Source organism: Typopeltis vanoorti, unplaced genomic scaffold (assembly GCF_054136105.1).
Source record: "Typopeltis vanoorti isolate ZY-2024b unplaced genomic scaffold, IOZ_Tvanoo_1.0 HiC_scaffold_494, whole genome shotgun sequence".
Taxonomy (NCBI): domain Eukaryota; kingdom Metazoa; phylum Arthropoda; class Arachnida; order Uropygi; family Thelyphonidae; genus Typopeltis; species Typopeltis vanoorti.
The window spans coordinates 32,548-46,328 of NW_028328119.1; the positions used below are offsets into that span (position 1 = coordinate 32,548).

At 34.0% G+C, this 13,781-nt stretch overlaps 1 protein-coding gene across 1 annotated transcript; it reads right to left on the reverse strand.

The window, feature by feature from the left end:
• Positions 1-11,663: 11,663 nt before the first annotated feature.
• On the reverse strand, positions 11,664-13,277 carry LOC150092129 (DNA ligase 3-like). The gene has a single exon (XM_090415284.1). The coding sequence runs from the start codon at positions 13,275-13,277 to the stop codon at positions 11,664-11,666; it is 1,614 nt and encodes a 537-aa protein (XP_090271410.1).
• Positions 13,278-13,781: the final 504 nt, after the last annotated feature.

Sequence of the window (13,781 nt, forward strand, 5' to 3'; positions counted from 1 at the left end):
GTAGGGTTTTAATCTCAATTAGTCAGATCAGTGGCTCTCGTTTGATGCAACACAGCCTTCAATCTAAGGACTCTAAGCTTTTTCTGATATTTAACCAAGTGTTGTTATGAAAACTTAAAGCCTAGTTGATTTGTTTTTGAAGATGATGGAGAGTCACATGATAAAGGTTATCAATTGACAACTGAAGTAACTTCTTTTCTTGGTTAACAGGTGTAGCATTAGATTGCTCCTTGTTGATCAAGATGGAGGTGCATAGTAGGGCTTTAAACTCAATTAGCTAATCATTGACTCTGATTCGATTCAATGCTGTATTCAATCTAGGAACTCTAAGTGAAAACACCACTGCAATAATTATCAATTTTGTGTGTCTTAGCAAACAGAGAAATACTTTTAGGTAAGCTTAAAGCCCAGTTGGGTTGTTGTTGAAGATAATGAGTGTCACAAATCGAGGACTGTAAATTGACAACTGAATTGCTTCTTTTCGTGGTTAATAGGTGTGGCATTTCATTAAATGGATTGCTCCTTGTTAGCCAAGATTAGAGGTGCTTAGTAGGGTTTTAATCTCAATTAGTCAGATCAGTGGCTCTCGTTTGATGCAACACGGCCTTCAATCTAGGGACTCTAAACTTTTTCTGGTATTTTTTTAACCAAGTGTTGTTATGAAAACTTAAAGCCTAGTTGATTTGTTATTGAAGATGATGGAGAGTCACATGATAAAGGTTATCAATTGACAACTGAAGTAACTTCTTTTCTTGGTTAACAGGTGTAGCATTAGATTGCTCCTTGTTGATCAAGATAGAGGTGCATAGTAGGGCTTTAAACTCAATTAGCTAATCATTGACTCCGATTCGATTCAATGCTGTATTCAATCTAGGAACTCTAAGTGAAAACACCACTGCAATAATTATCAATTTTTTATGTCTTAGCAAACAGAGAAATACTTTTAGGTAAGCTTAAAGCCCAGTTGGGTTGTTGTTGAAGATAATGAGTGTCACAAATCGAGGACTGTAAATTGACAACTGAATTGCTTCTTTTCGTGGTTAATAGGTGTGGCATTTCATTAAATGGATTGCTCCTTGTTGGCCAAGATTAGAGGTGCTTAGTAGGGTTTTAATCTCAATTAGTCAGATCAGTGGCTCTCGTTTGATGCAACATAGCCTTCAATCTAGGGACTCTAAGCTTTTTCAAGTGTTGTAATGAATACTTAAAGCCTAGTTGATTTGCTATTGAAGATGATGGAGAGTCACATGATATAAGGTTATCAATTGACAACTGAAGTAACTTCTTTTCTTGGTTAACAGGTGTAGCATTAGATTGCTCCTTGTTGATCAAGATAGAGGTGCATAGTAGGGCTTTAAACTCAATTAGCTAATCATTGACTCCGATTCGATTCAATGCTGTATTCAATCTAGGAACTCTAAGTGAAAACACCACTGCAATAATTATCAATTTTTTATGTCTTAGCAAACAGAGAAATACTTTTAGGTAAGCTTAAAGCCCAGTTGGGTTGTTGTTGAAGATAATGAGTGTCACAAATCGAGGACTGTAAATTGACAACTGAATTGCTTCTTTTCGTGGTTAATAGGTGTGGCATTTCATTAAATGGATTGCTCCTTGTTAGCCAAGATTAGAGGTGCTTAGTAGGGTTTTAATCTCAATTAGTCAGATCAGTGGCTCTCGTTTGATGCAACACGGCCTTCAATCTAGGGACTCTAAACTTTTTCTGGTATTTTTTTAACCAAGTGTTGTTATGAAAACTTAAAGCCTAGTTGATTTGTTATTGAAGATGGAGAGTCACATGATAAAGGTTATCAATTGACAACTGAAGTAACTTCTTTTCTTGGTTAACAGGCGTGGCAATAGATTGCTCCTTGTTGGTCATGATGGAGGTGCATAGTAGGGCTTTAAACTCAATTAGCTAATCATTGACTCCGATTCGATTCAATGCTGTATTCAATCTAGGAACTCTAAGTGAAAACACCACTGCAATAATTATCAATTTTTTATGTCTTAGCAAACAGAGAAATACTTTTAGGTAAGCTTAAAGCCCAGTTGGGTTGTTGTTGAAGATAATGAGTGTCACAAATCGAGGACTGTAAATTGACAACTGAATTGCTTCTTTTCGTGGTTAATAGGTGTGGCATTTCATTAAATGGATTGCTCCTTGTTAGCCAAGATTAGAGGTGCTTAGTAGGGTTTTAATCTCAATTAGTCAGATCAGTGGCTCTCGTTTGATGCAACACGGCCTTCAATCTAGGGACTCTAAACTTTTTCTGGTATTTTTTTAACCAAGTGTTGTTATGAAAACTTAAAGCCTAGTTGATTTGTTTTTGAAGATGATGGAGAGTCACATGATAAAGGTTATCAATTGACAACTGAAGTAACTTCTTTTCTTGGTTAACAGGTGTAGCATTAGATTGCTCCTTGTTGATCAAGATAGAGGTGCATAGTAGGGCTTTAAACTCAATTAGCTAATCATTGACTCCGATTCGATTCAATGCTGTATTCAATCTAGGAACTCTAAGTGAAAACACCACTGCAATAATTATCAATTTTTTATGTCTTAGCAAACAGAGAAATACTTTTAGGTAAGCTTAAAGCCCAGTTGGGTTGTTGTTGAAGATAATGAGTGTCACAAATCGAGGACTGTAAATTGACAACTGAATTGCTTCTTTTCGTGGTTAATAGGTGTGGCATTTCATTAAATGGATTGCTCCTTGTTAGCCAAGATTAGAGGTGCTTAGTAGGGTTTTAATCTCAATTAGTCAGATCAGTGGCTCTCGTTTGATGCAACACGGCCTTCAATCTAGGGACTCTAAACTTTTTCTGGTATTTTTTTAACCAAGTGTTGTTATGAAAACTTAAAGCCTAGTTGATTTGTTATTGAAGATGATGGAGAGTCACATGATAAAGGTTATCAATTGACAACTGAAGTAACTTCTTTTCTTGGTTAACAGGTGTAGCATTAGATTGCTCCTTGTTGATCAAGATAGAGGTGCATAGTAGGGCTTTAAACTCAATTAGCTAATCATTGACTCCGATTCGATTCAATGCTGTATTCAATCTAGGAACTCTAAGTGAAAACACCACTGCAATAATTATCAATTTTTTATGTCTTAGCAAACAGAGAAATACTTTTAGGTAAGCTTAAAGCCCAGTTGGGTTGTTGTTGAAGATAATGAGTGTCACAAATCGAGGACTGTAAATTGACAACTGAATTGCTTCTTTTCGTGGTTAATAGGTGTGGCATTTCATTAAATGGATTGCTCCTTGTTGGCCAAGATTAGAGGTGCTTAGTAGGGTTTTAATCTCAATTAGTCAGATCAGTGGCTCTCGTTTGATGCAACATAGCCTTCAATCTAGGGACTCTAAACTTTTTCTGGTATTTTTTTAACCAAGTGTTGTTATGAAAACTTAAAGCCTAGTTGATTTGTTTTTGAAGATGATGGAGAGTCACATGATAAAGGTTATCAATTGACAACTGAAGTAACTTCTTTTCTTGGTTAACAGGTGTAGCATTAGATTGCTCCTTGTTGATCAAGATAGAGGTGCATAGTAGGGCTTTAAACTCAATTAGCTAATCATTGACTCCGATTCGATTCAATGCTGTATTCAATCTAGGAACTCTAAGTGAAAACACCACTGCAATAATTATCAATTTTTTATGTCTTAGCAAACAGAGAAATACTTTTAGGTAAGCTTAAAGCCCAGTTGGGTTGTTGTTGAAGATAATGAGTGTCACAAATCGAGGACTGTAAATTGACAACTGAATTGCTTCTTTTCGTGGTTAATAGGTGTGGCATTTCATTAAATGGATTGCTCCTTGTTGGCCAAGATTAGAGGTGCTTAGTAGGGTTTTAATCTCAATTAGTCAGATCAGTGGCTCTCGTTTGATGCAACATAGCCTTCAATCTAGGGACTCTAAGCTTTTTCAAGTGTTGTAATGAATACTTAAAGCCTAGTTGATTTGCTATTGAAGATGATGGAGAGTCACATGATATAAGGTTATCAATTGACAACTGAAGTAACTTCTTTTCTTGGTTAACAGGTGTAGCATTAGATTGCTCCTTGTTGATCAAGATAGAGGTGCATAGTAGGGCTTTAAACTCAATTAGCTAATCATTGACTCCGATTCGATTCAATGCTGTATTCAATCTAGGAACTCTAAGTGAAAACACCACTGCAATAATTATCAATTTTTTATGTCTTAGCAAACAGAGAAATACTTTTAGGTAAGCTTAAAGCCCAGTTGGGTTGTTGTTGAAGATAATGAGTGTCACAAATCGAGGACTGTAAATTGACAACTGAATTGCTTCTTTTCGTGGTTAATAGGTGTGGCATTTCATTAAATGGATTGCTCCTTGTTGGCCAAGATTAGAGGTGCTTAGTAGGGTTTTAATCTCAATTAGTCAGATCAGTGGCTCTCGTTTGATGCAACATAGCCTTCAATCTAGGGACTCTAAGCTTTTTCAAGTGTTGTAATGAATACTTAAAGCCTAGTTGATTTGCTATTGAAGATGATGGAGAGTCACATGATATAAGGTTATCAATTGACAACTGAAGTAACTTCTTTTCTTGGTTAACAGGTGTGGCACTAGATTGCTCCTTGTTGGTCAAGATTAGAGGTTCATAGTAGGGTTTTAATCTCAATTAGCTGATCATGACTCTGATTTGATTCAATGCTGTATTCAACCTAGGAACTCTAAGCTTTGGGGGGGAGAGTGGCACCTTCTCGTGGTCCCCCCCGTTAGTAACATTTATTATTATAAATGTGAAGCTAACGCCACTATAATCAATTGTATATTTAAAACTTATGTAATCTTTAATTCCATTTTTTCTGTATATGGCAATTCAAGATTTGTATATAATCAAATGGAATTGTTTTTGTATATAATTAAATGTTTGTGAGAAAATGTGTCAAAATAGTAAGAAAAATTGTCATATCATAGTAACATGTCAAATTTAATAAAGAAACATTACTTAATTTTGCCTGTATTCTTTCATTTAACTAATGTAAACTAATCGTTAACTAATGGCACCGATTAGTTAAAAACGTCAAAAATATTTTGGATTAGTCTTTCTATCTTAAATTAAGTACAGATAATGATCTTGATTGTAATATTTGTTATTGTTACTATTATAATAGCAAGTGCAGCTATTGGTTACTTTGGTTTTTATGCCAATTTTAAGTGTCCAGAAAACCAAATATTTAGCAATGAAATAAATTCTTGCATACCAAAGTGTTTAGATACACAAGTATTTAGTGCAAAAAATAACTCCTGCATTCCACGGTGTCCAGAAAACCAAATATTTAGCAATAAAAGTAATTCTTGCATTCCGCAGTGTCCAGAAAACCAAATATTTAACAGTCAAAGTAATTCTTGCATACCACAGTGTCCAGAAAACCAATTATTTAACAGTCAAAGTAATTCTTGCATACCACAGTGTCCAGAAAACCAATTATTTAACAGTCAAAGTAATTCTTGCATACCACAGTGTCCAGAAAACCAAATATTTAGCATTGAAATGAATTCTTGTATACCACAGTGTCCGAGTGGAAAAATTTACGATTCTCAATTGAAGGGATGTATAACTGAGTGTAATGATATGGAGATACATACTGCTGATCAAGATAAATGCATTCCAATATGCAATAAAGGTAAAATATATGATGATGACTATGATCAATGCATTGATGTTTGTGAGGATGGTTATGTATATAGCCATCTTCACGACAAATGTATTGTCGAGTGTCGTAATTATGAAAAATTCGACCACGACGATATGATATGTAAACCTAGGTGTAAAATACACGAAAAATTTGTAGGTGATGGTTGTGATGAGACGTGCTTCCAGGATGTTGAAGAATATAGTTATATTTACAATAAATGTATTCCAAATTGTTTGAATGGTGGGAATTATGATGAGATATTAAATAAATGTGTATGCCCACCAAATCAAGCATATAGCACCAGGCAATCAGCATGTTTACCTTTGTGTGACAAGGACACTTTAAACCCTACAAATGCATTTAATACCTGTATGCCGGATTGTAAGCTAGATGAAATATACGACAGTTTTTATAACACTTGCTTACCTAAATGTAAATTACCTTCACTATATGACGTAGGCCATAACAAATGTTTACTGCCATGTACACCCGATCAGCAAACGGATGCTATTAATATTACTAGAGGAATTTGTAGGCCATCGTGCCCATTCAATGAAGCATATAGTAACAGGACATCATCATGTTTGCCTTTGTGCAAAGATGACGAATTAAACTTTGATAATATATTTAATGTCTGTATGCCGGATTGTAGCGGGAATGAAGAATATAATAATTTACGTCGCAGATGTGAACCTATATGTAATTCTATAACCCCGATATATGATATAGAGCATAACAAATGTTCAAACCTATGTACACCCGAACAGCAAAAGGTACCTACTAATATTACTAAAGCAGTTTGTGTTCCAACATGTCCATCAGATCACATATATGAATACAGTAAATTAGAATGTGTTCCTTTGTGCAAGAGAGACGACAATAATAAATTCATATTTACTGAAAATTGCATACCGATGTGTTCATATCATAAAGTATTTAACAAAGAACGTGAGAGATGTGAACCTAACTGTTACGGGCTTTTACATTATGATGTAGTCCATAACGAATGTTTACCGGCGTGTTCACCCCTACAGCAAAACTCAGCTTCGAATATAACTGATGGAATTTGTACACCAATGTGCCTACAAAATGAAGCATATAGCATCAGAAAAGGAATTTGTTTACCTTTGTGTGAGAGAGATCAGAACAATAAATTTATAGTTACAGAAAATTGCACACTAAAATGTTCATATAACGAAAAATATAATGAAGTCCGTAAAAGATGCGAACCTATATGCAATCAACCTTTAGAATATAATGTACTCCATAACAAATGTTCACTCTTATGTACAGCCAAACAGCAAAGGGTGGCTAGTAATATAACTGATGGCCTTTGTCTACCATTATGCATGAAACATGAAAGATATAGTGCTAGTAGATCACAATGTTTACCTTTGTGCCAAAATGATGAATTGAAATTGACAAATGTACGTATTGGATTTTGTACACCAAATTGTGACTTGAACGAAAAATACAATGGTTTGCGTAACCGATGTGAACCTATATGTGACAAATCTTTACATTATAACATGCACCACAACCAATGTTTACCATTATGTACACCTGAAACGCAGGAAAATTGTATGCCAATATGCCCACCAGATCAAGCATATAACACCAGTAAGTCAACATGTTTACCTTTGTGCAAAGCTAAGGAATTAAAATTAACAAATGTAACTAATGGAATATGTATGCCAAATTGCAAGTTAAATGAAGATTACAATGGTTTATTTAACAGATGTGAACCTATCTGTGATGAAATTTTACATTATAATGTAGACTTTAACAAATGTTTACCATTATGTACACCCAAGCTTCAAGCGGAAGCTGTAAATATAACTAAGGGAAAATGTATGCCAATATGTCCACCACTTCAAGCATATAGCACCAATATGTCAGCATGCATACCTTTGTGCAAAGGTGATAAATTAAAATTATCAAATGTACTTAAAGGAATATGTATGCCAAATTGTGAGTTAAATGAATCTTACAGAGGTATACATAACAGATGTGAACCTATCTGTGGTCAAACTTTACATTATGATGTAGACCACAACAAATGTTTACCGTTATGTACACCCACGCAGCAAACGTCAGCTATTAACATAGTTCAAGGAGTTTGTACTCCGAAATGCCCACAGGATCAAGCATATAGTACCAACTGGTCCAAATGCCTCCCTTTGTGCGAGAAAAAAAATAATAAATTCATAGTTACTGATAATTGCGTACCAATTTGTTTATATAATGAAGTATTTAGACATGAAAGATGTGAACCTAAGTGTGATAAACCTTTAGAATATAATGTATACCATAACAAATGTTCACGCGTATGCGATGCAATGGAATTAGCATTATCCACAAATATAACCAATGAAATTTGTACACCAAGTTGTTTACCTGAACAAGCATATAGTATCAACAAATCTCAATGCCTAAAAATATGTGACAAAGATGCAGAAATTACTGACCAATGCGTGCCAAACTGTCCATTTAATGAACTATATAGCCACGATCATAAAAAATGTATACTTGTGTGTCCTGAGCCATTAATATATGACCCGTATGTACACAAATGTTTACTTAAATGCACGCAGATTGAATTAGCATCGTCTGTGAATATAACGAATGAAAATTGTACACCATTTTGTCCAACAAATCAAGCATATAGTATCGCCAAATCACTCTGCTTACCGATATGTTCTAAAAATAGTGAGAATAAATTTATTCTAAAAGATGACTGCATACCAAAATGTCCATCTTACCAAGAATATGATGCCGATAAATTAATGTGTGTACCTGTATGTGAGAAAGACAAAGACGGTCAATATATTTATAACAATGAATGCCTACCTAGATGTGATTATAAAGAAGAATACAGCAGTTTACATAAAAAATGTATAACCAAATGCAAAGGAAATTCAGAATATGATGTAGTTCATAACAAATGTTTACTTCTATGTAACCCTGATGAATTAAACGATGCATTAAATGTAGCTCATGGAATTTGTATACCCAAATGTACATCGAACTATGAATATAGCTTAACCGAATCGAAATGTTTACCCATATGCAGTAAAGAACAATTAAAAAATAATACAAATATAACAAAAGCAATTTGTACACCAAAGTGTGAACCCGGTGAAGCATATAACATTGCTAAAGCAGAATGTTTACAGTTATGTAAAGAAAACAATAATAATCTTATATCAGAAAATAATTGCATGCCTAAATGTGATCATAACGAAAGTTATAGTCATACAACATTCAGTTGCTTACCTTTTTGTACAAATGAGCAATTAATGCTAATCGATGAAATAAGAAACGAAAAATGTAATGCACTATGTCCATTGGAGGATACCTTTTCTCATTTATATTCTAAATGCATGCACATTTGCACTCCCGATGAACTGACCAATCCGGATAACGTACTTGACAGAAAATGCATATCAAATTGTCCCATAGGGCAAGGATACAGCATTGATCAAAGAGGGTGTTTGCCAACATGTAATAAGTCACACAGCCCGCAAGACATTAAAAATGGAATTTGCGTGCCAGTGTGTAAAGAAAAGCAAATATACAATTACACTGACAACAAGTGTAACGATTTACAATAGTTGGCGAAAAGTTAAGTTTATTCGAGGTTCGAGCACAGATGGTTCTTTTGGTATAGAATGATACCAATATTTATTTGTAGGATGCTTCATAATTAACATACTACCATCTTCCAAAAACAAACATTCTTTCGAATCACCATTTTTAAACAAAAATTTTCTCCTTGCACCAAATGATAATGACACTATGGGAGATTTTGGTATAATGTCACATTCGTCATCTTTATGCCAACTAATTGTGTCTCGTCCATCGGCATACCTATTCACTAGTACAAAATTAAAGTATATGTTTGTAATTCGATAAATTGCTTTTCTAAGTTTTGCTAAAGTCATAGTCCACGGACGAGCAGTGAAAGTGTTTCCAGAAAAAAAATACTTTACATTCGAATCGCCGTATGCAGCAATTTTTCTCGGTACGTTAAACCACTGTTGCTTAATATAAATTTGTGAAGCTTTTCCACGTAAATAGACAATTTCTTTTTCTAATAAATCAAATATTCTTTTTGCATTTTCTTTATCATAAAGTATGTCATAATCATAATTTAAGTTGTTTTTATTAAAAGAAATCATTTTAATAATTGTAGATACAGACTTGTATATATATAGGTAAGAAAAGAACATTTTTTAAACAGTCATGTACAATTCAGTCAAGCAGTGGTTTGTTCGTACTTTCCTAAACAAATCTACAAAGAGAAAACAACACAACTATTTTGATTCTTTGCACAACATGCACCTTACTAATTTGGGAGTGCTACCATTCAAATATCCCATCTTTCCTCATTTGTCGTCGTTTATTTATCGACTAAATACATTTAGATATTGGCAGTATGAAGATGTGGTGAAAAGAGTCGATCTGGCAGAAGCAGGATTTTATTACCGAGGAGAAGAAGATCGAGTTTTATGTTTTTACTGTGGAAACGAATTTTCTAAGTGGACACGTCATGATGTTCCTTGGATTGAGCATGCAAGATTAGCTCCTTCATGTGTGTACCTTCATTTAGTGAAAGGGAGTGATTATGTTCGTCAGCATAATTGGTCAATGAATTACATATTCGATGACTTTTATGAAGAACAAGTGGAAGAAATTATGAATACGAATATGATAATATCGTTGCTGGAGACTAAACTTTACACTTACGAACAGGTAAGATTCGCTGTGAAATCTTATTTACAGCGAACAGGAGATGCCATAACAAATATCGATTTGTTGTGCGAAGAAATTGCTTGCTTAGAAGAAGATTCAGAAGAATCCATACAAACTCTTCCTAAAACATACGATAATGAAATGTATAAATGTATATTGTGTTTAAAACACAAAGCAAAAATTGTATTTTTACCATGTAGTCATGCATGTGTATGTTCGGGATGTCTTGTAAACATAACGTCATGTCCTCGTTGCAAACGTGCGATAAAAGGAATTGTACAATTAAAATCATAAAGTAACAAAAGGATTATATTTTTTCTATTTGAATATAAGCATCTAACGGATACACTATTGGATAATGATGATCGGTTTCGCAGTAGTCCTTACATAGCCAGCCTGGTATTTCTTGTTCTTTAACATTAAGGCTATTTGAATGAATTCGAAGTCTCATTTGTGGTATATCTCTTTCAGAGCTTAATAGTGGAGATAACGAACTCCACAAATGATGAGAAGAAGAAGAAGATGACCGTTCGGGTCTCGTTAATCTTTCTTGGTAAGGAGTTATTTCAGATTCTTTGTCCTCATGTAACCAAAACGATGACGAAGACGAAGATGTGTCTTCAACGAAAAGTGATGGAGGTTGAGTACATGACTCATCACTTTGTGATTCAGATACCAAAACCAATCCTTCAGAAAGAGAATTATCCGATGAGTAGTTCCACATATCAGTTGATGAAGGATAAATTAAACTTGGCGAAGGCCTATTCATATCACTCTTATATTTTATTGTACTCTTTTATGATATTCGTCTTCAGCTAACAATGAATAAAATTTTTGAATATATTGTGGCATTCTGCTCATATCTATTAATTCTGGATCTTTAATTACATATGTTTTTAATTCCCCATAAAGAGGAAAATCATAATCAGAGTAATCGTGCGTTGGTCGGTCAGGTCGAGAACATTCTTTCTTCACCGCTTGACACACCCTATTGGGAATACCTTTGACTTTTTCATGTCCAACATTATCTACGATAAGTCTTATTTCTTGAGGTGTCATTGGAGCAATCACAACATCGTTAGGATCGTGGATTTGTAAACGACCTCGCTTTTTAGGTATGTAATAATCGGGAGATTGCCGTCTATCTAAAGATGCTTGATAATATTTTCGTTCTCTCGGTGTCAACTGATCAAACAAACTAGGAACGTTTGGGAAAACAAAATTCACCGGTTTTTTCCTAACACGTGCTTGAGGGTGAATTCTCGGCATTGACTGTTTCTTCTTTATTATTCTGTAAATATAAATCGCGTAATTGTTGTAATGTTGTAGCTTCTTTCCAACTCTTATCTGTTCGGCGACGATAAACTCTTGGAAAACGAAGCGATATTTCTTTAGCTGTATGATTGACAGAATTTACAAATCCTGCAGAATTAATTTCCAAAACTTCACTTGGTGTGGTGCAAATAAAATCAGGGACCATGTGACACTTGACGTTGAGCCATTCAGGCACAAATTTGTTACCTACAACACTTAAAGAATTGGTGAAATATTTTAAATAGTTCATGGTCATTCCACTACTAACTTTCGTCACAGTACACCATTTTTCAGTCTCTTCGTCATAACATCCCATTAAAAAACTACTATACAAACCAGCTTTCAATCCTGTCCCCATATATACTCCCAAAATCACTAAATCTAATGTATCCATTTTTCCAACTAAGTAATCTTTTTTAAATTTTAACCACTGTCTTTTTCCTGGGGAATAAGTCGATTCTCCACTTTTTAGTACCAACCCTTCGCATTTGTTTTTTATGACGTAGTTCATAAAATCATCTAACTCATCGATATTGTGTACTCTTTTTTGGTACGAGAGCAGACTTTCTTCAACATGGTTTTCCAAAATTTTCCTTCGTTTACAATAAGGCAGGCACATCATGTTTTCATCATTCCAGTAGAGAATATCAAATAAAAAAACTTTGTTTTCTTTTTTTTGCACGTCTAATTCACCATCCAAAATGAAATTTTTACTGTTGGGAAAAACACCATTGAGATTCAAATTGTTTACTTTCTCCTTTTTAACGCGCTTCAGATTTCGACTAAAGTACATAATCTGATCACCTTGCTTGTGAATTTGAATACGTTCACCATCATATTTAATTTCTGCATATATCTTATTAGAAAATGTTTTAAATGCATCTTGTGTAGAATGACAAGCCCGGGCTAACATAGGCGTCACTGGCATTAGTGGTTCAATTTTAACTTTTCCCAAGTTTAACTGCACCATGTTAGGTAAGTTTCTACAACTGTGAAAAATATTATATGCTTCTAAATGCACTGCATCCAATATACATTTCACTCCTGCATTCATTTGCAAATTGTGTTTTATTAAACAAACTATTGTTCTAAAATCGTTTTCAGTACATTTCTCTACTAATTCGGTCAACAAGAACAACTGATCCTTGACTTTAGTTAATGTAGATAAACTATCGAAATAACGATTAACTTCTTCCAAAGTAAGTGTGCTCTCGGTTTGTGGTCGATATTTCGTTGTAGATTTCACAAAAGCATCCATTAATGCATCAGCTATATTTCCATAATTAACAATTTCTACACCAAATATCAACCCAAAATGTTTCATTAATTGCTTATCTCCTAAACGATAATTTCTTTTTTCAATATCAGGCAATAGAAACTGTAACCATAAAAGTTGCTCTTCTGGTTCTTTACCTAATAACACATTAGAAATTAAACTGGATTTTGCTTTAAACCCTGATACAGCAGCTACACGAGTACATAAGGAGGTGAAGTCGCTAAGAGCCATAGCTGTTTTGGATAAGAGTACATACTCCATATTCTATATATATAGTGCAAAATGTTTTATTTCGACGTATATAGTGCAAGATGTTTTATTTCGACGTATATAGTGCAAGATGTTTTTTTCCAACATATATATAGTTCAATAACGACATAGAAAAATTCTGAAAGAAGAAACTGTTGCCCTCACAGGTATGTTATTTAAACACTTTTAGAAATTCTCGTATAATATAATATAATAGATTGTGGTATGGGTTTAGCATATAATCGTGATTTAGGTTTAATTCCCCTATTAAATTTAATGCATATTAAATAAAGTAAAGTCATATGAAGAAATTGAAAAAGTTAAATGGTTTACTACAGCTGAAATTGAAATGATGGTACCAAATGAACTTTTTGGTCTTGAACCTTTAGAGTTGATAAAATATCAAAGTGGTAGTGACCTACATTTGTTGGGGATTCTATTAGATGAGGTAATTGTTAAGTCAAGGAGACTATTTACAGCATTTGATACTTATAATCGAGGGTATCTGTCATTTAA

Excerpts from the sequence above, each read along its gene's own strand:
- LOC150092129 (XM_090415284.1), bottom strand. The coding sequence starts at position 13,277 with ATGGAGTATGTACTCTTATCCAAAACAGCTATGGCTCTTAGCGACTTC.